The sequence below is a fragment of the Salvelinus alpinus genome, chromosome 14 (assembly GCF_045679555.1).
Source record: "Salvelinus alpinus chromosome 14, SLU_Salpinus.1, whole genome shotgun sequence".
Taxonomy (NCBI): domain Eukaryota; kingdom Metazoa; phylum Chordata; class Actinopteri; order Salmoniformes; family Salmonidae; genus Salvelinus; species Salvelinus alpinus.
Genome location: NC_092099.1, coordinates 55,983,145 through 56,010,683, shown reverse-complemented (window position 1 = coordinate 56,010,683; position 27,539 = coordinate 55,983,145). Strand labels below are relative to the sequence as shown.

The following is a 27,539-nucleotide window of genomic DNA, read 5'->3' as shown; positions in this document are numbered from 1 at the left end:
AGTACTATAACCAGTCACTACCACTACTATAACTATAACCAGTCACTACCACTACTATAACTATAACCAGTCACTACCACTACTATAACCAGTCACTACCACTACTATAACTATAACCAGTCACTACCATTACTACTGTAGAAACTACCACTACTATAACCAGTCACTACCACTACTATAACTATAACCAGTCACTACCACTACTATAACTATAACCAGTCACTACCACTACTATAACTATAACCAGTCACTACCACTACTATAACTATAACCAGTCACTACCACTACTATAACTATAACCAGTCACTACCACTACTATAACTATAACCAGTCACTACCACTACTATAACTATAACCAGTCACTACCACTACTATAACCAGTCACTACCACTACTATAACCAGTCACTACCACTACTATAAGTATAACCAGTCACTACCATTACTACTGTAGAAACTACCACTACTATAACCAGTCACTACCACTACTATAACTATAACCAGTCACTACCACTACTATAACTATAACCAGTCACTACCACTACTATAACTATACCCAGTCACTACCACTACTATAACCAGTCACTACCACTACTATAACTATAACCAGTCACTACCACTACTATAACTATAACCAGTCACTACCACTACTATAACTATACCCAGTCACTACCACTACTATAACCAGTCACTACCACTACTATAACTATAACCAGTCACTACCACTACTATAACTAATTTCACATCCATAAATCGATTTAAAACAAGCTAGCAAGCACATCACATCACATTTTCTTTAGGAAATATACATCACTTTTCTAGTCAGGATCTGGCTTTGTGATATGTGAGAATGACTCCCAATACTGCAAATGGCACAGATATGTATATATAGTATCACTGCACATATGCCTGTTTCTTATTGAAAAACTAATGGTATTGAAAGAATAAAAAAAAACATTTTTTTAAATAAAAGCGCCGAACATTTGCACCACGTGACTTGTTATTGTTAAACGTCACTTCCTTCGCAGAGATCCCAAACAAGAAACCAGAAACTAGTCAATATACTTACGAAGAACTTCTGCTTTTGTTGTTTTAGCGTAGGTCGTTAGCGAAAATATGTCGTATTTAGATATAGCTAGATAACTCTGCTACTTGTTTATTCATATTTCGCTTACCGATATGGGCTGTGAACTTTTCCGACTTGTTAGCAAGCTAACGATAGCTAGCTAGCTACAACCTAACTTGCCAGCAAATTAGCAGGCTATATAGCTAGCTAATAATTAACCATGTCTAGCTCTTTGACGGCAGAGCAGCAGCAGAAGATAGAGGACAATAGACGGAGAGCTTTAGCGATTAGAGCACAGAGACAGGCTGCTCAGTCAAACAACCAGACGCCCATATCAGGGCTCAACAGCCCAGCCAGTGCTCCTCAGCAAGGCATTAACCCTCACTCTGGCCCACCTTCTAACTCAACTCCCCGACCAGGACTGACTCATCATCCACCTAATACTGTGCTTCAGAATTATGTTCCACAGGGTCAAGACAGGAGACCTAACCAGTTGTTTTCTAGCCCAAGGGACAAGTCTGGACAGAATTCACTATTCTCCCATACTGCCACTAAACAGGTGAGGAGTGATACCTTGACGTTTTGTACAGTTATATTTGTTTTTGGTTTGTCTGTTGGCAATGACTTGTTTCTAATGTACTGTTTTTTGTCTTTGTCTCCTCAGATCAAAGTAATAGACCCACTACCTCTCCCAAAGGGACAACATTCCTTGAAAGGGTTAGATGTGTCAACAGGAGGAAGCCCCTCAGTGTTCAAACCTCTTCAGCCAAAGACACCAGGTGGCCCATCATCTTCCATTTCTGGAGGTTCCACTGGTACTGGTAGTTCATATGGACCCAAGGCATCCTCATCAGGCCAAAATGTATCCTCTGTGTTCAAACCTCCACAGCCGAATAGAGCAGTGTTACCTGGTCCATATCCTACAAGTGCAACTGCCAGTTTCTCTGTTTCTAAACCTCATCCAAAGACCTCTTCTTCTGGCCTGTCTTCCAGTTCTGGAAGTGCCATTGGTAGTTTCTATAAACAAGGAACCAAACATGGAGCCACATCACCATCTGTCCAGAGTGCTGTGAGACGGCAGCCTTCCTCCAGCAGTACTGACGTTAGTAACTCTCCACCTGTGAAGACCCCTGCCGTCACAGTCAGAGGGAAATGTGTCTCTCACTCAGAGGAGCGTTTCAGAGTGGAAGTCGCCTACCATGCTGAGCTGATTGCTGTGTTCAAAAACATCCCTTCTCGGAACTATGGTGAGTTTTTTTAATGGATGTATTTTAAATTCATCCTGGTTATTTGTCCGGTAGAAAGGTGAATTACAGCTCTATATGGTGTAATAACTAATATTTATTTTCTATTCTATACCCTTAGATTACGTACACTTGTTTTTTATGTCTTCTTGTTGTTTTATCTTTTATCTCCAACAGACCCTGCTACCAAGATGTGGAACTTCAGCCTTGAGGACTATCGTCAGCTAAGTATGAGAGGCCTACACACTCATATACTTTAAGAAGATAATCACATGTATTGGTCAAGTAAACATATTGTCTTTGTCCCAATAGAGCCTGTAGGGCTCTGGTCCAAAGTAGTGCACTGTATACGGAATAGAGTGCCATTCGGGACTATCTAAGAAGGCCCATGTATTTCCTGTTGTAGTGGAGGAGGCAGGCTCCATCTCCTGTCTGACACCTCTGGTGGGGGGTATTGACGTGGCGCCGGCGTCTAGCCGGTCCCGTGACACTGCTACGCTTGGGGCCCTGCTGAAGCTGTGTAGTGGCTGGCAGAGACCAGGGGCCACCTTACAGGGCCACGCCACCCTGGTGTCACGATCACGCTTCGAGGTCGACGTTGGATACCATGTTGACGTCATCGCTGCATTCAAACAGATGCCTTCCAAGAACTATGGTAAGTGAAACCTGTTTTAGGACTGTTGCGGTGACAGTATTACCACCACACTGGCAGTCATGGCCACAGTCAAAATCCACATGACCATTCAGTCATGGTAATATTCTCTTATGCACTCTGGACATGTGTTGGTAGTAGAGGTCGACTGATTATGATTTTTCAACGCCGATACCGATTATTGGGGGGCAAAAAAGCCAATACCGATTAATCGGACGATTTAAAAAAAATATAACTTTTTTTTTAAACGATGTATTTATATATATATATATCATACACACACACACACATTTTTGTAATAATGACAATTGCAACAATACTGAATGAACAATGAACACCTTTATTTTAACTTAATATAATACATAAATAAAATCAATTTAGTCTCAAATAACATGAGGACATATGTTAAAACGAACCACCAGCTTTCATGGGTCTTCAATATTCCCAGTTAACAAGTTTTAGGTTGTAGTGCAGAAAGCAGAGCTTGTCTGCATGGTCCCCTGTCAGTCTGCTCCTCCGCGAAACACAGACCTTATTTGAAGTAGATCAAGACATGAACGGTAAAATAACGAAGGAACCCCTTTCAAGTTCAGCCAAAAGTTATTACAGGAATTATAACGCGTCGACTATTTCTCTCTAAACCATATACCTTTGACTAATCCGGAAACTATCACCTCGAAAACAAAGCGATTTTTTCCGTTCCGTATTTTATCTAACGGGTGGCATCCATGAGTCTAAATATTCCTGTTACATTGCACAACCTTCAATGTTATGTCATAATTACGTAAAATTCTGCCAAATTAGTTCGCAAAGAGCCAGGCGGCCCAAACGGTTGCATATACCCTGACTCTGCGTGCAATGAACGCAAGAGAAGTGACACAATTTCACCTGGTTAATATTGCCTGCTAACCTGGATTTCTTTTAGCTAAATATGCAGGTTTAAAAATATATACTTGTGTATTGATTTTAAGAAAGGCATTGATGTTTATGGTTAAGTACACATTGGCGCAATGCCAGTCATTGATTGATTGTTTTTTATAAGATAGGTTTAATGCTAGCTAGCAACTTACCTTAGCTTACTGCATTTGCGTAACAGGCAGGCTCCTCGTGGAGTGCAATGTAATCAGGTGTTAGAGCATTGGACTAGTTAACTGTAAGGTTGCAAGATTGGATCCCCCGAGCTGACAAGGTTAAAAATCTGTTCCTAGGCCGTCATACGAATACGAATGTGTTCTTAACTGACTTGCCTAGTTAAATAAAGGTGTAAAAAAAAAAATCTGATTGTTATGAAAACTTGAAATCGGCCCTAATTAATCGGCCATTCCGATTAATCGGTCGACCTCTAGTCGGTAGTAGATTTACCCAAGTCGCTAATGACCATGAGGTCACTAATGGCCTGGTACTCAGGGCTCTATTGTCCCTCCATCAGGTCCTAATGGCCTGGTACTCAGGGCTCTATTGTCCCTCCATCAGGTCCTAATGGCCTGGTACTCAGGGCTCTATTGTCCCTCCATCAGGTCCTAATGGCCTGGTACTCAGGGCTCTGTTGTCCCTCCATCAGGTCCTAATGGCCTGGTACTCAGGGCTCTGTTGTCCCTCCATCAGGTCCTAATGACCTGGTACTCAGGGCTCTATTGTCCCTCCATCAGGTCATAATGACCTGGTACTCAGGGCTCTATTGTCCCTCCATCAGGTCCTAATGGCCTGGTACTCAGGGCTCTGTTGTCCCTCCATCAGGTCCTAATGACCTGGTACTCAGGGCTCTGTTGTCCCTCCATCAGGTCATAATGACCTGGTACTCAGGGCTCTGTTGTCCCTCCATCAGGTCATAATGACCTGGTACTCAGGGCTTTATTGTCCCTCCATCAGGTCATAATGGCCTGGTACTCAATTATTTTTTGAAGATGTCTTGTACATAGAGTGCCTTCGGAAAGTATTCAGACCCCTTGACTTTTTCCACATTTTGTTAGGTTACAGAAAGAGGTCGACCAATTACCAAAAAAAGCCGATACCGATTAATCGGTCATTTTTTAAATGTATTTATATATATTTGTAATAATGACAATTACAACAATACTGAATGAACACTTTTATTTTAACTTAATATAATACATAAATAAAATCAATTTAGTCTCAAATAAATAATGAAACATGCTAAATTTTGTTTAAATAATGCAAACAGTGTTGGAGAAGAAAGTAAAAGTGCCCAAAAAATATAACATTTTAAGTTCCTTGCTCAGAACATATGGTGGTTCAATATTCCCAGTTCTTCAATATTCCCGGTTCTTCAATATTCCCAGCTCTTCAATATTCCCAGCTCTTCAATATTCCCAGCTCTTCAATATTCCCAGCTCTTCAATATTCCCAGCTCTTCAACATTCCCAGCTCTTCAACATTCCCAGCTCTTCAACATTCCCAGCTCTTCAACATTCCCAGCTCTTCAATATTCCCAGCTCTTCAATATTCCCAGCTCTTCAATATTCCCAGCTCTTCAACATTCCCAGCTCTTCAATATTCCCAGCTCTTCAACATTCCCAGCTCTTCAACATTCCCAGCTCTTCAACATTCCCAGCTCTTCAACATTCCCAGCTCTTCAATATTCCCAGCTCTTCAATATTCCCAGCTCTTCAACATTCCCAGCTCTTCAACATTCCCAGCTCTTCAACATTCCCAGCTCTTCAACATTCCCAGCTCTTCAACATTCCCAGCTCTTCAATATTCCCAGCTCTTCAATATTCCCAGCTCTTCAATATTCCCAGCTCTTCAACATTCCCAGCTCTTCAATATTCCCAGCTCTTCAACATTCCCAGTTCTTCAACATTCCCAGTTAAGACGTTTTAGATTGTAGTTATTATAGGAATTATGACGCGTTGACGACTTTCTCTCTATGCCATTTTGTATTTCATAGACCTTTGACTATTGGATGTTCTTATAGGCACTAGTATTGCCAGCCTAATCTCAGGAGTTGATAGGCTTGAAGTCATAAACAGAGCTGTGCTTCAAGCATTGCTAAGAGCTGCTGGCAAACGCAGTTAAGTTTGAATGAATGCTTACCAGTCTGCTGCCGCCTACCACCGCTCATTAGTTCGCAATGAGCCTGGCGGCGCAAACTGTTGCATATACCCGGACTCTACGTGCAATGAACGCAAGAGAAATGACACAATGTCCCTAGTTAATATTGCCTGCTAACATGAATTTCTTTTAACTAAATATGCAGGTTTACAAATATATACTCCCATGCCTTTCTTAAAATCAATACATAGATGTTTATGGTTAGGTACATTCGTGCAACGATTGTGCTTTTTTCGCAAATGCGTTTTTGTTAAATCATCCCCCGTTTGGCGAAGTTGAAGTAGTTATTCGGTGATAAATTAACAGCCACCGCATTGATTATATGCAACGCAGGACAAGCTAGTTAACTACACATGGTTGATGATATTACTAAGTTAACTAGTGATTATGTGAAGATTGATAGTTTTTTATGAGAAGTTTAAGGCTAGCTAGCATCTTACCTTGGCTCCTTGCTGCACTCGCGTAACAGGTGGTCAGCCTGCTATGCTGTTTCCTCGTGGAATGCAATGTAATCGGCGTCCAAAAATGACAATTACCGATTGTTATGAAAACTTGGCCATGCCGATTAATCGGTTGACCTCTAGTTACAGCCTTATTCTAATATGGATTAAATAGTTTTTTCCGCTCATCAATCTACACACAATACCCCATAATGACAAAGCAAAAACTGTTTTTTAAGCCATTTTTGCTTATAGAAATTAAATACAAAACTTACATTTACATAAGTATTCAGACCCTTTACTCAGTACTTTGTTGAAGCATCTTTGGCAGCGATTACAGCCTCGAGTCTTCTTGAGTATGATGTTACAAGCTTGGCACACCTGTATTTGGGGAGTTTCTCCCATTCTTCTCTGCAGATCCTCTCAAGCTCTGTCAGGTCGGATGGGGAGCGTTGCTGCACAGCTATTTTCAGATCTCTCCAGAGATGATCGATCAGGTTTAAGTCCGGTCTCTGGCTGGGCCACTCAAGGACATTACGAAAAATGTCCCAAAGCCACTCATGCATTGTCTTGGCTGTGTGCTTAGGGTCTTTATCCTGTTGGAAGGTGTACCTTCGCCCCATACTGAGGTCCTGAGCGCTCTAGAGCAGATTTTCATCAAGGATTTCTCTGTACTTTTCTCCATTCATCTTTGCCTCGATCCTGACTAGTCTCCCAGTCCCAGACATTTCTTTATGCAATCCCGTGTGAAAGCAGAGCTCTGATGGTTGCTGCTAAAAATAGGAGGATCCCTGCTGCTGCTCTATGTCTTTGTCAGCTGTTCCTCTATTTAACCGGAGTATCCTAGCCAGCATGATGTGAACTGCAGGAAGCAGCATACGGATGACATGCCTTTCCCCCTGACCATGTACCTTCACATTTGATAACGGGCCATTCTAAATCCAAACACATTTTTACAAATTAGCAAAGACCAGATTAAATTGAGAATATGATGACTTGATGAGAGAACAGGGTGTGCAGGCTGAGGAAAGGAACAGAGAGCAACGGTTTGAAATTATCAATAGCCTGTAGTCGCATCATGCAGCCCCGTGTGTTTTGATTTCTTACACATTCTAAGGTTTGTGTCATTCACATCTAAATCTACTTTTACGCTCAACACTTCATATGTGCACTCGCTCCGGAATGGGAAGAATATCCTTTCTATTTTATTCAGCTAAGTTCAGTTATATTATTCTTACAATAATATCAAATAATGGTACGAGACTTATATCTTGTCTGCTAAATGAACTAGCCTGTGGTGCATAAGAGCTGTTAAACATATTTCTGTTATTAACGATCAATTACCGTGAGACTGGCATTCGACAGCCCTAGACCTGTTAGTTAATTTTCCTACTTTTTTCAAGTGTATTATTTCATTTTCATATATTCATCAGTATCAAGTTTTGGATAGTGCTTTGTAATATTATATATTCTCTCTTTTGTTTAGATATGAAGACAAGAAAGTGGAGTTTCTTGCTTGAGGATTATAAAAGACTTAGTAAGTATTATCCTGTTGTGGTCATTGTTTTGACACATGGTCATGTATCCGCTAGCCGTCTCTGCTGAATGGTCTGCGACTCTGCATTCTATAGTCAGTGAGTGTTCTATAGTCAGTGAGTGTTCTATAGTCAGTGAGTGTTCTATAGTCAGTGAGTGTTCTATAGTCAGTCAGTGTTCTATAGTCAGTGAGTGTTCTATAGTCAGTGAGTGTTCTATAGTCAGTGAGTGTTCTATAGTCAGTGAGTGTTCTATAGTCAGTCAGTGTTCTATAGTCAGTGAGTGTTCTATAGTCAGTGAGTGTTCTATAGTCAGTGAGTGTTCTATAGTCAGTGAGTGTTCTATAGTCAGTGAGTGTTCTATAGTCAGTGAGTGTTCTATAGTCAGTGAGTGTTCTATAGTCAGTGAGTGTTCTATAGTCAGTGAGTGTTCTATAGTCAGTGAGTGTTCTATAGTCAGTGAGTGTTCTATAGTCAGTGAGTGTTCTATAGTCAGTGAGTGTTCTATAGTCAGTCAGTGTTCTATAGTCAGTCAGTGTTCTATAGTCAGTGAGTGTTCTATAGTCAGTGAGTGTTCTATAGTCAGTGAGTGTTCTATAGTCAGTCAGTGTTCTATAGTCAGTGAGTGTTCTATAGTCAGTGAGTGTTCTATAGTCAGTGAGTGTTCTATAGTCAGTGAGTGTTCTATAGTCAGTGAGTGTTCTATAGTCAGTGAGTGTTCTATAGTCAGTGAGTGTTCTATAGTCAGTGAGTGTTCTATAGTCAGTCAGTGTTCTATAGTCAGTCAGTGTTCTATAGTCAGTGAGTGTTCTATAGTCAGTGAGTGTTCTATAGTCAGTGAGTGTTCTATAGTCAGTCAGTGTTCTATAGTCAGTGAGTGTTCTATAGTCAGTGAGTGTTCTATAGTCAGTGAGTGTTCTATAGTCAGTGAGTGTTCTATAGTCAGTGAGTGTTCTATAGTCAGTGAGTGTTCTATAGTCAGTCAGTGTTCTATAGTCAGTCAGTGTTCTATAGTCAGTCAGTGTTCTATAGTCAGTGAGTGTTCTATAGTCAGTGAGTGTTCTATAGTCAGTGAGTGTTCTATAGTCAGTGAGTGTTCTATAGTCAGTGAGTGTTCTATAGTCAGTCAGTGTTCTATAGTCAGTGAGTGTTCTATAGTCAGTGAGTGTTCTATAGTCAGTGAGTGTTCTATAGTCAGTGAGTGTTCTATAGTCAGTGAGTGTTCTATAGTCAGTGAGTGTTCTATAGTCAGTGAGTGTTCTATAGTCAGTGAGTGTTCTATAGTCAGTGAGTGTTCTATAGTCAGTGAGTGTTCTATAGTCAGTGAGTGTTCTATAGTCAGTGAGTGTTCTATAGTCAGTGAGTGTTCTATAGTCAGTCAGTGTTCTATAGTCAGTCAGTGTTCTATAGTCAGTCAGTGTTCTATAGTCAGTCAGTGTTCTATAGTCAGTGAGTGTTCTATAGTCAGTGAGTGTTCTATAGTCAGTGAGTGTTCTATAGTCAGTGAGTGTTCTATAGTCAGTGAGTGTTCTATAGTCAGTGAGTGTTCTATAGTCAGTCAGTGTTCTATAGTCAGTCAGTGTTCTATAGTCAGTCAGTGTTCTATAGTCAGTCAGTGTTCTATAGTCAGTCAGTGTTCTATAGTCAGTCAGTGTTCTATAGTCAGTCAGTGTTCTATAGTCAGTCAGTGTTCTATAGTCAGTGAGTGTTCTATAGTCAGTCAGTGTTCTATAGTCAGTCAGTGTTCTATAGTCAGTCAGTGTTCTATAGTCAGTCAGTGTTCTACAGTCAGTCAGTGTTCTATAGTCAGTCAGTGTTCTACAGTCAGTCAGTGTTCTACAGTCAGTCAGTGTTCTACAGTCAGTCAGTGTTCTACAGTCAGTCAGTGTTCTACAGTCAGTCAGTGTTCTACAGTCAGTCAGTGTTCTACAGTCAGTGAGTGTTCTACAGTCAGTGAGTGTTCTACAGTCAGTGAGTGTTCTATAGTCAGTGAGTGTTCTATAGTCAGTGAGTGTTCTATAGTCAGTGAGTGTTCTATAGTCAGTCAGTGTTCTATAGTCAGTCAGTGTTCTATAGTCAGTCAGTGTTCTATAGTCAGTCAGTGTTCTATAGTCAGTCAGTGTTCTATAGTCAGTCAGTGTTCTATAGTCAGTCAGTGTTCTATAGTCAGTCAGTGTTCTATAGTCAGTCAGTGTTCTATAGTCAGTCAGTGTTCTATAGTCAGTCAGTGTTCTATAGTCAGTCAGTGTTCTATAGTCAGTCAGTGTTCTATAGTCAGTCAGTGTTCTATAGTCAGTGAGTGTTCTATAGTCAGTGAGTGTTCTATAGTCAGTGAGTGTTCTATAGTCAGTCAGTGTTCTATAGTCAGTCAGTGTTCTATAGTCAGTCAGTGTTCTATAGTCAGTCAGTGTTCTATAGTCAGTGAGTGTTCTATAGTCAGTGAGTGTTCTATAGTCAGTGAGTGTTCTATAGTCAGTGAGTGTTCTATAGTCAGTGAGTGTTCTATAGTCAGTGAGTGTTCTATAGTCAGTGAGTGTTCTATAGTCAGTGAGTGTTCTATAGTCAGTGAGTGTTCTATAGTCAGTCAGTGTTCTATAGTCAGTCAGTGTTCTATAGTCAGTCAGTGTTCTATAGTCAGTCAGTGTTCTATAGTCAGTCAGTGTTCTATAGTCAGTCAGTGTTCTACAGTCAGTCAGTGTTCTACAGTCAGTCAGTGTTCTACAGTCAGTCAGTGTTCTACAGTCAGTCAGTGTTCTACAGTCAGTCAGTGTTCTACAGTCAGTCAGTGTTCTACAGTCAGTCAGTGTTCTACAGTCAGTGAGTGTTCTACAGTCAGTGAGTGTTCTACAGTCAGTGAGTGTTCTATAGTCAGTGAGTGTTCTATAGTCAGTGAGTGTTCTATAGTCAGTCAGTGTTCTATAGTCAGTCAGTGTTCTATAGTCAGTGAGTGTTCTATAGTCAGTGAGTGTTCTATAGTCAGTGAGTGTTCTATAGTCAGTGAGTGTTCTATAGTCAGTGAGTGTTCTATAGTCAGTGAGTGTTCTATAGTCAGTGAGTGTTCTGTTCTGTAGTCAGTGAATGGTGTGTTCTGTAGTCAGTGAGTGTTCTGTTCTGTAGTCAGTGAATGGTGTGTTCTATAGTCAGTGAGTGTTCTGTTCTGTAGTCAGTGAATGGTGTGTTCTGTAGTCAGTGAGTGTTCTTTTCTGTAGTCAGTGAATGGTGTGTTCTGTAGTCAGTGAGTGTTCTGTTCTGTAGTCAGTGAATGGTGTGTTCTGTAGTCAGTGAGTGTTCTGTTCTGTAGTCAGTGAGTGTTCTATAGTCAGTGAGTGTTCTATAGTCAGTGAGTGTTCTATAGTCAGTGAGTGTTCTATAGTCAGTGAGTGTTCTATAGTCAGTGAGTGTTCTATAGTCAGTGAGTGTTCTATAGTCAGTGAGTGTTCTATAGTCAGTGAGTGTTCTATAGTCAGTGAGTGTTCTGTTCTATAGTCAGTGAATGGTGTGTTCTCTAGTCAGTGAGTGTTCTGTTCTGTAGTCAGTGAATGGTGTGTTCTATAGTCAGTGAGTGTTCTGTTCTATAGTCAGTGAGTGTTCTATAGTCAGTCAGTGTTCTATAGTCAGTGAGTGTTCTATAGTCAGTGAGTGTTCTATAGTCAGTGAGTGTTCTATAGTCAGTGAGTGTTCTATAGTCAGTGAGTGTTCTATAGTCAGTGAGTGTTCTATAGTCAGTGAGTGTTCTATAGTCAGTGAGTGTTCTATAGTCAGTGAGTGTTCTATAGTCAGTGAGTGTTCTATAGTCAGTGAGTGTTCTATAGTCAGTGAGTGTTCTATAGTCAGTGAGTGTTCTATAGTCAGTGAGTGTTCTATAGTCAGTGAGTGTTCTATAGTCAGTCAGTGTTCTACAGTCAGTCAGTGTTCTACAGTCAGTCAGTGTTCTATAGTCAGTCAGTGTTCTATAGTCAGTCAGTGTTCTATAGTCAGTGAGTGTTCTATAGTCAGTGAGTGTTCTATAGTCAGTGAGTGTTCTATAGTCAGTCAGTGTTCTATAGTCAGTCAGTGTTCTATAGTCAGTCAGTGTTCTACAGTCAGTCAGTGTTCTACAGTCAGTCAGTGTTCTATAGTCAGTGAGTGTTCTATAGTCAGTGAGTGTTCTATAGTCAGTGAGTGTTCTATAGTCAGTGAGTGTTCTGTAGTCAGTGAGTGTTCTGTAGTCAGTGAGTGTTCTGTAGTCAGTGAATGGTGTGTTCTATAGTCAGTGAGTGTTCTGTAGTCAGTGAATGGTGTGTTCTGTAGTCAGTGAGTGTTCTGTTCTATAGTCAGTGAGTGTTCTGTTCTATAGTCAGTGAGTGTTCTGTAGTCAGTGAGTGTTCTATAGTCAGTGAGTGTTCTATAGTCAGTGAGTGTTCTATAGTCAGTGAGTGTTCTATAGTCAGTGAGTGTTCTATAGTCAGTGAGTGTTCTATAGTCAGTGAGTGTTCTATAGTCAGTGAGTGTTCTATAGTCAGTGAGTGTTCTATAGTCAGTGAGTGTTCTATAGTCAGTCAGTGTTCTACAGTCAGTCAGTGTTCTACAGTCAGTCAGTGTTCTACAGTCAGTCAGTGTTCTATAGTCAGTGAGTGTTCTATAGTCAGTGAGTGTTCTATAGTCAGTGAGTGTTCTATAGTCAGTGAGTGTTCTATAGTCAGTGAGTGTTCTATAGTCAGTGAGTGTTCTATAGTCAGTCAGTGTTCTACAGTCAGTCAGTGTTCTACAGTCAGTCAGTGTTCTATAGTCAGTGAGTGTTCTATAGTCAGTGAGTGTTCTATAGTCAGTGAGTGTTCTATAGTCAGTGAGTGTTCTATAGTCAGTGAGTGTTCTATAGTCAGTGAGTGTTCTGTAGTCAGTGAATGGTGTGTTCTATAGTCAGTGAGTGTTCTGTTCTATAGTCAGTGAGTGTTCTGTTCTATAGTCAGTGAGTGTTCTGTTCTATAGTCAGTGAGTGTTCTGTAGTCAGTGAGTGTTCTGTAGTCAGTGAGTGTTCTATAGTCAGTGAGTGTTCTATAGTCAGTGAGTGTTCTATAGTCAGTGAGTGTTCTATAGTCAGTGAGTGTTCTATAGTCAGTGAGTGTTCTATAGTCAGTGAGTGTTCTATAGTCAGTCAGTGTTCTATAGTCAGTGAGTGTTCTATAGTCAGTGAGTGTTCTATAGTCAGTGAGTGTTCTGTTCTGTAGTCAGTGAGTGTTCTATAGTCAGTCAGTGTTCTATAGTCAGTCAGTGTTCTATAGTCAGTGAGTGTTCTATAGTCAGTGAGTGTTCTATAGTCAGTGAGTGTTCTATAGTCAGTGAGTGTTCTATAGTCAGTCAGTGTTCTATAGTCAGTGAGTGTTCTATAGTCAGTGAGTGTTCTATAGTCAGTGAGTGTTCTATAGTCAGTGAGTGTTCTGTTCTGTAGTCAGTGAGTGTTCTATAGTCAGTCAGTGTTCTATAGTCAGTGAGTGTTCTATAGTCAGTGAGTGTTCTATAGTCAGTGAGTGTTCTATAGTCAGTGAGTGTTCTATAGTCAGTGAGTGTTCTGTTCTATAGTCAGTGAGTGTTCTGTAGTCAGTGAGTGTTCTATAGTCAGTGAGTGTTCTATAGTCAGTGAGTGTTCTATAGTCAGTGAGTGTTCTATAGTCAGTGAGTGTTCTATAGTCAGTGAGTGTTCTATAGTCAGTGAGTGTTCTATAGTCAGTGAGTGTTCTATAGTCAGTGAGTGTTCTATAGTCAGTGAGTGTTCTATAGTCAGTCAGTGTTCTATAGTCAGTCAGTGTTCTATAGTCAGTGAGTGTTCTATAGTCAGTGAGTGTTCTATAGTCAGTGAGTGTTCTATAGTCAGTGAGTGTTCTATAGTCAGTGAGTGTTCTATAGTCAGTGAGTGTTCTATAGTCAGTGAGTGTTCTATAGTCAGTCAGTGTTCTATAGTCAGTCAGTGTTCTATAGTCAGTGAGTGTTCTATAGTCAGTGAGTGTTCTATAGTCAGTGAGTGTTCTATAGTCAGTGAGTGTTCTATAGTCAGTCAGTGTTCTATAGTCAGTCAGTGTTCTATAGTCAGTCAGTGTTCTACAGTCAGTCAGTGTTCTATAGTCAGTCAGTGTTCTATAGTCAGTGAGTGTTCTATAGTCAGTGAGTGTTCTATAGTCAGTGAGTGTTCTATAGTCAGTGAGTGTTCTATAGTCAGTGAGTGTTCTATAGTCAGTGAGTGTTCTATAGTCAGTCAGTGTTCTATAGTCAGTCAGTGTTCTATAGTCAGTCAGTGTTCTACAGTCAGTCAGTGTTCTACAGTCAGTCAGTGTTCTACAGTCAGTGAGTGTTCTATAGTCAGTGAGTGTTCTATAGTCAGTGAGTGTTCTATAGTCAGTGAGTGTTCTATAGTCAGTGAGTGTTCTATAGTCAGTGAGTGTTCTGTAGTCAGTGAATGGTGTGTTCTATAGTCAGTGAGTGTTCTGTTCTATAGTCAGTGAGTGTTCTGTTCTATAGTCAGTGAGTGTTCTATAGTCAGTGAGTGTTCTGTAGTCAGTGAGTGTTCTATAGTCAGTGAGTGTTCTATAGTCAGTGAGTGTTCTATAGTCAGTGAGTGTTCTATAGTCAGTGAGTGTTCTATAGTCAGTGAGTGTTCTATAGTCAGTCAGTGTTCTATAGTCAGTGAGTGTTCTATAGTCAGTGAGTGTTCTATAGTCAGTGAGTGTTCTATAGTCAGTGAGTGTTCTATAGTCAGTGAGTGTTCTGTAGTCAGTGAGTGTTCTGTTCTGTAGTCAGTGAGTGTTCTATAGTCAGTGAGTGTTCTATAGTCAGTGAGTGTTCTATAGTCAGTGAGTGTTCTATAGTCAGTGAGTGTTCTGTTCTATAGTCAGTGAGTGTTCTGTAGTCAGTGAGTGTTCTATAGTCAGTGAGTGTTCTATAGTCAGTGAGTGTTCTATAGTCAGTGAGTGTTCTATAGTCAGTGAGTGTTCTATAGTCAGTGAGTGTTCTATAGTCAGTGAGTGTTCTATAGTCAGTCAGTGTTCTATAGTCAGTGAGTGTTCTATAGTCAGTGAGTGTTCTATAGTCAGTGAGTGTTCTGTTCTATAGTCAGTGAATGGTGTGTGTTCAGTATTCAATGAGTGCTCTGTGTTCAGTATTCAGTGAGTGCTCTGTGTTCAGTATTCAATGAGTGCTCTGTGTTCAGTATTCAATGAGTGCTCTGTGTTCAGTATTCAATGAGTGCTCTGTGTTCAGTATTCAGTGAGTGCTCTGTGTTCAGTATTCAGTGTGTGCTCTGTGTTCAGTATTCAGTGAGTGCTCTGTGTTCAGTATTCAGTGTGTGCTCTGTGTTCAGTATTCAGTGTGTGCTCTGTGTTCAGTATTCAGTGTGTGCTCTGTGTTCAGTATTCAGTGTGTGCTCTGTGTTCAGTATTCAGTGAGTGCTCTGTGTTCAGTGAAAGTTCTATGCTCCGTGTGACTCTGTTCCGTGTCCTACTTCCCAGTGGATGCTCTCGGTGCCATTCCATCAGTAGAGATGGAGCCTCTCCCAAGGGGTGTGATCCAGGTGTTCTCTGCCCTGTTTGAAGGCAGCCAGACATCAGAGGTTCCTGAAGCTGACCTGTCCTCCATCGACCCCTCATTGACACGTAGTCTCATGCCCTTCCAGAGAGACGGTGTCAAGTAGGTGCTAGTCTCACTGTTATCATGACCATGCAACTCAAATCACAAATAATTAAAGAGCAGCAGTAAATAACAATAGTGGGGCTATATACAGGGGGTATGGGTACAGAGTCAATGTGGAGGCTATATACAGGGTGTTACGGTACAGAGTCAGTGTGGAGGCTATATACAGGGTATTACGGTACAGAGTCAGTGTGGAGGCAATATACAGGGTGTTATGGTACAGAGTCAGTGTGGAGGCTATATACAGGGTGTTACGGTACAGAGTCAGTGTGGAGGCTATATACAGGGTGTTATGGTACAGAGTCAGTGTGGAGGCTATATACAGGGTGTTATGGTACAGAGTCAGTGTGGAGGCTATATACAGGGTGTTACGGTACAGAGTCAGTGTGGAGGCTATATACAGGGTGTTATGGTACAGAGTCAGTGTGGAGGCTATATACAGGGTATTACGGTACAGAGTCAATGTGGAGGCTATATACAGGGTGTTACTGTACAGAGTCAATGTGGAGGCTATATACAGGGTGTTACGGTACAGAGTCAATGTGGAGGCTATATACAGGGAGTACCGGTACAGAGTCAATGTGGAGGCTATATACAGGGTGTTACGGTACAGAGTCAATGTGGAGGCTATATACAGGGTGTTACGGTACAGAGTCAATGTGGAGGCTATATACAGGGAGTACCGGTACAGAGTCAATGTGGAGGCTATATACAGGGGTTACTGGGACAGAGTCAATGTGGAGACTATATACAGGGGGTACCGGTACAGAGTCAATGTGGAGGCTATATACAGGGTGTTACGGTACAGAGTCAATGTGGAGGCTATATACAGGGTGTTACGGTACAGAGTCAGTGTGGAGGCTATATACAGAGGTTACTGGGACAGAGTCAATGTGGAGGCTATATACAGGGGGTACCGGTACAGAGTCAATGTGGAGGCTATATACAGGGTATTACGGTACAGAGTCAACGTGGAGGCTATATACAGGGTGTTACGGTACAGAGTCAATTCTCTTCTCTCCCAGTCAATGTGGGAGGGGCGACAGTGTCGAGGTAATTGAAGTAATATGTACATGTAGGTATAGTTATTAAAATGCATTGATGATAACAGAGTAGCTGCAGTGTACTGGGTTGTATTCATTAGGGCACACCAAGCAGAAATTAGTGTTTCATATTGGACAGTTCCAATATTTCCCCCTTCATTTTGTGCCTAATGTACACATCTTATGTATCTGGTTCTTCTATATAGTTCCATATTGTGATAATCAGTCTGTTTGTATTACACCTTGATTGTCTTCTCCAGGACGTTTGTTTTGTATTTCCCCTGAGGGTTCTTGATTAATGGTCTGTTTGTATGTACAGTTGAAGTACATACACTTAGGTTGGAGTCATTAAAACTCGTTTTTCAACACCTCCACAAATTTCTTCTTAAACTATAGTTTTGGTAAGTCGGTTAGGACATCTACTTTGTACATGACACAAGTAATTTTTCCAACAATTGTTTACAGACAGATTATTTCACTTATAATTCACTGTATCACAATTCCAGTGGGTCAGAAGTTTACATACACTAAGCTGACTGCATTTAAACAGCTTGGAAAATTCCAGAAAATTATGTCATGGCTTTAGAAGCTTCTGATATGCTAATTGACATAATTTGAGTCAATTGGAGGTGTACCTGTGGATGTATTTCAAGGCCTACCTTCAAACTCGGTGCCTCTTTGCTTGACATCATGCGAAAATCTAAAGAAATCAGACTAGACCTCAGAAAAACAGGTGTAGCCCTCCACAAGTCTGGTTCATCCTTTGTAGCAAATTCCAAACGCCTGAAGGTACCACGTTCATCTGTACAAACAATAGTACGCAAATATAAACACCCTGGGACCGTCATACCGCTCAGGAAGGAGACACATTCTGTCTCCTAGAGATGAACGTGCTTTGGTGAGAAAAGTGCAAATAAATCCCAGAACAACAGCAAAGGACCTTGTGAAGATGCTGGAGGAAACTGGTACAAAAGTATCTATATCCACAGTAAAACGAGTCCTATATCGACATAACCTGAAAGGCCGCTCAGCAAGGAAGAAGACACTGCTCCAAAACCGCCATAAAAAAGCCAGACTACGGTTTGCAACTGCACATGGGGACAAAGATCGTACTTTTTGGAGAAATGTCCTCTGGTCTGATGAAACAAAAATACAACTGTTTGGCCGTAATGACCATCGTTATGTTTGGAGGAAAAAGGGGGATGCTTGCAAGCTGAAGAACACCATCCCGACCGTGAAGCATGGGGGTGGCAGCATCATGTTGTGGGGGTGCTTTGCTGCAGGTGGGACTGGTGCACTTCACAAAATAGATGGCATCATGAGGTAGGAAAATTATGTGGATATATTGAAGCAACATCTCATGACATCAGTCAGGAAGTTAAAGCTTGGTCGCAAATGGGTCTTCCAAATGGACACTGACCCCAATCATACTTCCAAAGTTGTGGCAAAATGGCTTAAGGACAACAAAGTCAAGGTATTGGAGTGGCCATCACAAAGCCCTGACCTCAATCCCATAGAAAATTTGTGGGAAGAACTGAAAAAGCGTGTGCAAACAAGGAGGCCTACAAACCTGACTCAGTTACACCAGCTCTGTCAGGAGGAATGGGCCAAAATTCACCCAACTTATTGTGGGAAGCTTGTGGAAGGCTACCCGAAACGTTTGACCCAAGTTAAACAATTTAAAGGCAATGCTACCAAATACTAATTGAGTGTATGTACACTTCTGACCTACTGGGAATGTGATGAAAGAAATAAAAGCTGAAATAAATCATTCTCTCTACTATTATTCTGACATTTCACATTCTTAAAATAAAGTGGTGCTCCTAACTGACCTAAGACAGGGAATTTTTACTGATTAAATGTCAGGAATTGTGAAAAACTGAGTTTAAATGTATTTGGCTAAAGTGTATGTAAACTTCCCGACTTCGACTGTAGTCGTAATTAACCCTGTTTGTCACCACCAGCTTTGCTGTGTCCAAAGATGGCCGCCTCCTCCTGGCTGATGACATGGGACTGGGGAAGACAGTACAGGCCATTTGCATAGCTGCCTACTACAGGAAAGAGTGGCCTTTATTAGTGGTGGCCCCTTCTTCTGTCAGATTCACCTGGGCTGAGGTACAACCACATCTATTATTAGCTATAGACCTTGGTATTTCTTATTAGCTATAGGCCTTGGCATTTCTTATTAGCTATAGGCCTTGGCATATCTTATTAGCAATAGGCCTAGACTATGACATTTATTAAAATGAGAAATGGTGTATTTTCCTCAGTGTTCAATAATAGTCACGGAGGGTACATTATCGAGGAATACAAAGTTAGTTTTGTATTTCCCCTGATGGTTCTTCATTAACCGGCTCTGTTCTTTCTGTAGTTTGCTCAGCATTCAGTGACAGTTTGCTCAGCATCCAGTGACAGTTTGCCCAGCATCCAGTGACAGTTTGCTCAGCATCCAGTGACAGTTTGCCCAGCATCCAGTGACAGTTTGCCCAGCATCCAGTGACAGTTTGCCCAGCATCCAGTGACAGTTTGCCCAGCATCCAGTGACAGTTTGCCCAGCATCCAGTGACAGTTTGCCCAGCATCCAGTGACAGTTTGCCCAGCATCCAGTGACAGTTTGCCCAGCATCCAGTGACAGTTTGCCCAGCATCCAGTGACAGTTTGCCCAGCATCCAGTGACAGTTTGCCCAGCATCCAGTGACAGTTTGCCCAGCATCCAGTGACAGTTTGCCCAGCATCCAGTGACAGTTTGCCCAGCATCCAGTGACAGTTTGCCCAGCATCCAGTGACAGTTTGCCCAGCATCCAGTGACAGTTTGCCCAGCATCCAGTGACAGTTTGCCCAGCATCCAGTGACAGTTTGCCCAGCATCCAGTGACAGTTTGCCCAGCATCCAGTGACAGTTTGCCCAGCATCCAGTGACAGTTTGCCCAGCATCCAGTGACAGTTTGCCCAGCATCCAGTGACAGTTTGCCCAGCATCCAGTGACAGTTTGCCCAGCATCCAGTGACAGTTTGCCCAGCATCCAGTGACAGTTTGCCCAGCATCCAGTGACAGTTTGCTCAGCATCCAGTGACAGTTTGCTCAGCATCCAGTGACAGTTTGCTCAGCATCCAGTGACAGTTTGCTCAGCATCCAGTGACAGTTTGCTCAGCATCCAGTGACAGTTCGCTCAGCATCCAGTGACAGTTCGCTCAGCATCCAGTGACAGTTCGCTCAGCATCCAGTGACAGTTCGCTCAGCATCCAGTGACAGTTTGCTCAGCATCCAGTGACAGTTGTCAACTCTACAGTATGCCATTGTTCACAGCGCTATCTCCCCTCCTCTCCAGGCCTTCAGGCAGTGGCTGCCCTCTGTGCAGCCTGACAGTATCAATGTGATTGTCAAGGGGAAAGACAACCTGAGGGGGGGTCTGGTCAACATCATCAGCTATGATCTACTGAGCAGGATGGACAAGCAGCAGGTCGCTAACCCCTTCAATGTCCTCATAATGGATGAGTCCCACTTTCTGAAGAACATGAAGACTGTCCGCTTTAAGGCTGCCTTGCCACTGCTCAAGGTATGGAGGATTCTCTTTACTCTTAGGATCCTTGGAATTTAGGCTACGATTTATATATTCTATGTAACAATTTAACAAAGGTAATAGTGAAGTTTTCATTTGATCTCTAAGACTGTTGGGTTAGACTGTGTTCTCATTAGTGTGTCGTCACTGTTTTCAGGTAGCTAAGACTGTGTGATTAGTTAGATAGTGTTGTCATCAGTTTCTACTACGTTCTCAATCTCAGGTAGCTAAGCGTGTGATCCTGCTGTCGGGGACTCCGGCCATGTCCAGACCCTCAGAGCTCTACAGTCAGATCCTGGCTGTCAAGCCCTCCCTGTTTCCCCGCTTCCGTGACTTTGGGACCAGATACTGCAATGCCCGACAGGTAAATTTAGCCTACAGTACAGTATCCTAGACCCGCCTGCTGCTCTGCGGGCGCTAGACCCGCCTGCTGCTCTGCGGGCGCTAGAGGACTATAAGTTCAGCCTAAACCTGACTCACCTCCAGTGGTTTATATGTGCAGATATTTGTGGGATTAGAATAGATCCAGTTCATGATGAATTAAACTGTTTAGTCGATAGGCTGTTGGTCAACCTAGATTTCTTTTAGTCGAGCAGTAGCAAAATATTATAATTTCATGGAGTACAAGACAGCTGTCTGATTGGTTCCTGTCTGAGTGGACTGATCCATTGTGGAGGCCGTGGCGATGGAACAGTCCATCACTAAGACAGCTGTCTGATTGGCTCCTGTCTGAGTGGACTGATCCATTGTGGAGGCCGTGGGGATGGAACAGTCCATCACTAAGACGTGTGCTACTGAAGTTATATATGGTTATATTTCATAAGAACAACAGTGCAACACTAATAAAAATAATATAATTTTATAACAAATACGCTTTCACCGGCGTTGAGGTCGCTGTCCATGGTTCTGAAACATCAGTGTGCTGTTGAATTGGTGCCTTTTCCTGGACCATGTTGCTATGTGCACAATAGCAAAGTTAACCAGCATATTGGTGTTGAGAACAATGTGGCGGAGGCAGAATGAGAAGAGACAACAGCCCTTACCTTAATTGTCTAAGAAAAGTGAGGAGAGAGGAAACCCCAAGTTAAACCCCAACTTAATCAACAGCCTTACCGTTAAATGTGCCCGGCTTTATAAATCATCCATACATAACTAGACATAAGACAGATCCTTCTTCTGTTGCCTGTGGGAGTGTTTGTTTAATAGCCTACTGATTCCCTGAGCACCAAGCCTCATGCAATGACATGTCAAGAAAATAATTTCACTGCATTGCTGCAGGGGCGGCAGGTAGCCAAGTGGTTGGACAAGTAACCGAAAGGTTGCAAGATCGCATCCCAGAGCTGACAAGATACAAATCTGTCGTTCTGCCCCTGAACAAGGAAGTTAACCCACCGTTCCTAGGCAGTCATTGAAAATAAGAATTAGTTCATTAACTGACTTGCCTAATAAATAATAAAGGCTTGATGCTTTTCCCGCCGGTTGGAACAGCTGGTGTTATTTATAATGTATTAGTGTTGTTTACACTCTTCCAAACTGTCTGAATTTTTTGAACAATAATAACCCTCCTTTTTCTTGATTGTTGTTATTACTATTATTCTGATCACCATTATAATAATAAGTCATGTCATTATCGTTAGTAGGCTTAGTATAACAGCCTTGTATAATCACCATGGAACTGTAGGCGTACGACTGTAGGCGCATCCTGTTCATAGCAAAGTTAACCTGCATATTGGTGTTGCGAACACCAATGTGGCGGAGGCAGCAGCAGAATGAGGAGAAGAGAAAACAGCCCTTAATGAGGTCTATAATCAATAGCCTAACTGTTAAATGTGCCTGGCTTTATAAATCATCCATAAATACAGTATCTACAGCAGTGGTCACCAACCAATCGATCTCCGCGGCATTCCTGGTCGATCTCCGCGGCATTCCTGGTCGATCTCCGCGGCATTCCTGGTCGATCTCCGCGGCATTCCTGGTCGATCTCCGCGGCATTCCTGGTCGATCTTGATTCAACTTGCTTGATTCAGCAGCCCTGGTGCCGTTGGTGCGCTTGATTCAGCAGCCCTAGCGCCGGGAAGGCAAAGTTTTCCAATTTTAGCCAATCGGATAGCTCAGATCACCGTGTCTGCACGTAGTGATTCCTGTATTATTGATGTAAAGAATATTTGCTGGTCTGTGGTGTGTAATGAGGATCAACCAGACGCTGCATTAGACACATTTATGAAATTGCTTATTCCAGTTACTAATAAGCACGCGACCCAATGACTGTAAAAACTGTTAAATCCCTGTGGATTGATGAGGAATTGAAAATGTTATGGTTGAGAGGGATGATGCAAAAGGAATGGCAAATAGGTCCGGCTGCACAACCGATTGGCAATCGTACTGCAAATTGAGAAATCATGTGACTAAACTGAATAAAAAGAAGAAACTACACTATAAAACAAAGATAAATTATATAAAGAATGATAGTAAAAAGCTTTGGAGCTCCTTAAATAAAATTCAGGGGAAAAAGGCAAACTCAGCTCCATCATTCATTGAATCAGATGGCTCATTCATCACGAAAAACTGATATTGCCAACTACCTTAATGATTATTTCATTGGCAAGATTAGCAAACTTAGGCATAACATGCCAGTAACAAATGCTGACACTACAAATCCAAGTATATCTCAACAAATTATGAAAGACAAGCATTGTAATTTTAAATTCCATAAAGTTATGTTTGTCTATCAACAATGACAAGCCACCAGGGTCTGACAACTTGGATGGAAAATTACTGAGGATAATAGCGGACGATATTGCCACTCCTATTTGCCACATCTTCAATTTAAACCTACTAGAGAGTGTGTGCCCTCAGGCCTGGAGGGAAGCTAAAGTCATTCTGCTACCTAAGAATAGAAAAAGCCCCCTTTACTGGCTCAAATAGCCGACCAATCAGACTGTTAGCAACCCTTAGTAAACTTCTAGAAAAAATGGTGTTTGACCAGATACAATGTTATTTTACAGTAAACAAATTGACAACAGACTTTCAGCAGGCTTATAGAGAAGGACAATCAACAAGCACAGCACTTACACAAATGAGTGATGATTGGCTGAGAAAAATTGATGATAAAAAGATTGTGGGGGATGTCTTGTTAGACTTCAGTGCAGCTTTTGACATTATTGATCATAGTCTGCTGCTGGAAAAACATGTGTGTTATGGCTTTACACCCCCTGCTACAATGTGGATAAAGAGTTACCTGTCTAACAGAACACAGAGGGTGTTCTTTAATGGAAGCCTCTCCAACATAATCCAGGTAGAATCAGGAATCCCCCAGGGCAGCTGTCTAGGCCCATTACTTTTTTCAATCTTTACTGCAACTGAAATGACTGCAACACTTAAGAACTGTAGTTGGTTTCAGAGTGGGTGGCAAGGAATAAGTTTGTTCTAAATATATATAAAACTAAAAGCATTGTATTTGGGACAAATCGTTCACTAAACCCTAAACCTCAACTAAATCTTGTAATAAATCATTTGGAAATTGAGCAAGTTGAGGTGACTAAACTGCTTGGAGTAACACTAGATTATAAACTGTCATGGTAAAAACATATTGATACAACAGTAGCTAAAATGGGGAGAAGTCTGTCCATGATAAAGCACTGCCCTGCCTTCTTAACAACACTATCAACAAGGCAGGTCCTACACGCACTAGTTTTGTCGCACCTGGACTACTGTTCAGTCGTGTGGTCAGGTGCCACAAAAAAGGACATAGGAAAATTGCAATTGTCTCAGAACAGGGCAGCACGGCTGGCCCTTGGATGTACACAGAGAGCTAATATTAATAATATGCATGTCAATCTCTCCTGGCTGAAAGAGGAGAGATTGACTTCATCACTACTTGTATTTATGAGAGGTATTGACATGTTGAATGCACCGAACTGTCTGTTTGAACTACTAGCACACAGCTCGGGCCCCCATGCATACCCCACAAGACATGCCACCAGAGGTCTCTTCACAGTCCCCAAGTCCAGAACAGACTATGGGAGGTGCCCCGCACTACATAAAGCCATGACTACATGGAACTCTGTTCTACATCAGGAAACTCATGCAAGCAGAAAAAGTTGATTTTAAAAAAATAGATAAAAATGCACCTTATGGAACAGCGAGGACTGTGAAGCAACACAAACATAGACACACACACAATAACATACGCACTATACACACACGTACACATGGATTTATTACTGTATATATGTGGTAGTGGGGGAGTAGGGGACTGAGGACACACTGTGTGTGAATGTATTGTAATGTTTTTAAAATGGTAGAAACTGCCTTAATTTTGCTGGCCCCAGGAAGAGTAGAGTGGGCATCTATAATAAATACAAATCAATTGCAGTTGGACTCCCTCTAGTCATTTGTGTGTCTTAATTATTTTGTCAGAGTTTGCTTCTGTGCATCAGACAAGCTCAGTGCATATAGTTGATTAAACCACACTGGATGTGTCAATATATGGAATAATACACATTTAAAAATTCCTACCAATCGATTGGTCAAAAGAACCGACGACTCTTGGTCGACCAAGATTTATTTTAGTTGGGGACGTCCCTAAATTCATTGGAAACCATAGGACTTGTTCTTCTCCTGCTAGATGCCGTGGTGTTGGGACCACTCTGGCTCCAGTAACCCAGGACTTGTTCTTCTCCTGCTAGATGCCGTGAGGTTGGGACCACTCTGGCTCCAGTAACCTAGGACTTGTTCTTCTCCTGCTAGATGCCGTGGGGTTGGGACTACTCTGGCTCCAGTAACCCAGGACTTGTTCTTCTCCTGCTAGATGCCGTGGGGTTGGGACTACTCTGGCTCCAGTAACCCAGGACTTGTTCTTCTCCTGCTAGATGCCGTGGGGTTGGGACCACTCTGGCTCCAGTAACCCAGGACTTGTTCTTCTCCTGCTAGATGCCGTGGGGTTGGGACCACTCTGGCTCCAGTAACCCAGGACTTGTTCTTCTCCTGCTAGATGCCGTGGGGTTGGGACCACTCTGGCTCCAGTAACCCAGGACTTGTTCTTCTCCTGCTAGATGCCGTGGGGTTGGGACCACTCTGGCTCCAGTAACCCAGGACTTGTTCTTCTCCTGCTAGATGCCGTGGGGTTGGGACCACTCTGGCTCCAGTAACCTAGGACTTGTTCTTCTCCTGCTAGATGCCGTGGGGTTGGGACCACTCTGGCTCCAGTAACCCAGGACTTGTTCTTCTCCTGCTAGATGCCGTGGGGTTGGGACTACTCTGGCTCCAGTAACCTAGGACTTGTTCTTCTCCTGCTAGATGCCGTGGGGTTGGGACCACTCTGGCTCCAGTAACCCAGGACTTGTTCTTCTCCTGCTAGATGCCGTGGGGTTGGGACTACTCTGGCTCCAGTAACATAGGACTTGTTCTTCTCCTGCTAGCTGCCGTGGGGTTGGGACTACTCTGGCTCCAGTAACATAGGACTTGTTCTTCTCCTGCTAGCTACCGTGGGGTTGGGACTACTCTGGCTCCAGTAACATAGGACTTGTTCTTCTCCTGCTAGCTGCCGTGGGGTTGGGACCACTCTGGCTCCAGTAACCTAGGACTTGTTCTTCTCCTGCTAGATGCCGTGGGGTTGGGACCACTCTGGCTCCAGTAACCTAGGACTTGTTCTTCTCCTGCTAGATGCCGTGGGGTTGGGACCACTCTGGCTCCAGTAACCCAGGACTTGTTCTTCTCCTGCTAGATGCCGTGGGGTTGGGACCACTCTGGCTCCAGTAACCCAGGACTTGTTCTTCTCCTGCTAGCTACCGTGGTGTTGGGACCACTCTGGCTCCAGTAACCCAGGACTTGTTCTTCTCCTGCTAGATGCCGTGGGGTTGGGACCACTCTGGCTCCAGTAACCCAGGACTTGTTCTTCTCCTGCTAGCTACCGTGGGGTTGGGACCACTCTGGCTCCAGTAACCCAGGACTTGTTCTTCTCCTGCTAGATGCCGTGGGGTTGGGACCACTCTGGCTCCAGTAACCTAGGACTTGTTCTTCTCCTGCTAGATGCCGTGGGGTTGGGACCACTCTGGCTCCAGTAACCCAGGACTTGTTCTTCTCCTGCTAGATGCCGTGGGGTTGGGACTACTCTGGCTCCAGTAACCTAGGACTTGTTCTTCTCCTGCTAGATGCCGTGGGGTTGGGACTACTCTGGCTCCAGTAACCCAGGACTTGTTCTTCTCCTGCTAGATGCCGTGGGGTTGGGACCACTCTGGCTCCAGTAACCTAGGACTTGTTCTTCTCCTGCTAGATGCCGTGGGGTTGGGACCACTCTGGCTCCAGTAACCCAGGACTTGTTCTTCTCCTGCTAGCTACCGTGGTGTTGGGACCACTCTGGCTCCAGTAACCTAGGACTTGTTCTTCTCCTGCTAGCTGCCGTGGGGTTGGGACCACTCTGGCTCCAGTAACCTAGGACTTGTTCTTCTCCTGCTAGATGCCGTGGGGTTGGGACTACTCTGGCTCCAGTAACCTAGGACTTGTTCTTCTCCTGCTAGCTGCCGTGGGGTTGGGACTACTCTGGCTCCAGTAACCTAGGACTTGTTCTTCTCCTGCTAGATGCCGTGGGGTTGGGACTACTCTGGCTCCAGTAACCTAGGACTTGTTCTTCTCCTGCTAGATGCCGTGGGGTTGGGACTACTCTGGCTCCAGTAACCTAGGACTTGTTCTTCTCCTGCTAGCTGCCGTGAGGTTGGGACTACTCTGGCTCCAGTAACCCAGGACTTGTTCTTCTCCTGCTAGCTACCGTGGGGTTGGGACTACTCTGGCTCCAGTAACCTAGGACTTGTTCTTCTCCTGCTAGATGCCGTGGGGTTGGGACTACTCTGGCTCCAGTAACCTAGGACTTGTTCTTCTCCTGCTAGATGCCGTGGGGTTGGGACTACTCTGGCTCCAGTAACCTAGGACTTGTTCTTCTCCTGCTAGATGCCGTGGGGTTGGGACCACTCTGGCTCCAGTAACCTAGGACTTGTTCTTCTCCTGCTAGATGCCGTGGGGTTGGGACCACTCTGGCTCCAGTAACCTAGGACTTGTTCTTCTCCTGCTAGATGCCGTGGGGTTGGGACCACTCTGGCTCCAGTAACCCAGGACTTGTTCTTCTCCTGCTAGATGCCGTGGGGTTGGGACCACTCTGGCTCCAGTAACCCAGGACTTGTTCTTCTCCTGCTAGATGCCGTGGGGTTGGGACTACTCTGGCTCCAGTAACCCAGGACTTGTTCTTCTCCTGCTAGATGCCGTGGGGTTGGGACCACT

The 27,539-nt window shown here is 43.1% G+C and overlaps 1 protein-coding gene across 1 annotated transcript in view; it reads left to right on the top strand.

Moving 5' to 3' along the window:
- The first annotated feature begins 998 nt into the window (after positions 1-998).
- The window catches only part of smarcal1 (SWI/SNF related, matrix associated, actin dependent regulator of chromatin, subfamily a-like 1), a 59,402-nt gene continuing 32,861 nt past the window's right edge, over positions 999-27,539 (top strand). Inside the window, exons 1-9 of the mRNA XM_071341919.1 lie at positions 999-1,623; positions 1,729-2,311; positions 2,486-2,536; positions 2,715-2,963; positions 7,959-8,009; positions 15,486-15,663; positions 18,674-18,824; positions 20,037-20,264; positions 20,491-20,631. Coding sequence (XP_071198020.1) covers positions 1,285-1,623; positions 1,729-2,311; positions 2,486-2,536; positions 2,715-2,963; positions 7,959-8,009; positions 15,486-15,663; positions 18,674-18,824; positions 20,037-20,264; positions 20,491-20,631 — 1,971 coding nt within the window. The 5' untranslated portion in view covers positions 999-1,284. The remainder of the gene's footprint in view (positions 1,624-1,728; positions 2,312-2,485; positions 2,537-2,714; positions 2,964-7,958; positions 8,010-15,485; positions 15,664-18,673; positions 18,825-20,036; positions 20,265-20,490; positions 20,632-27,539) is intronic.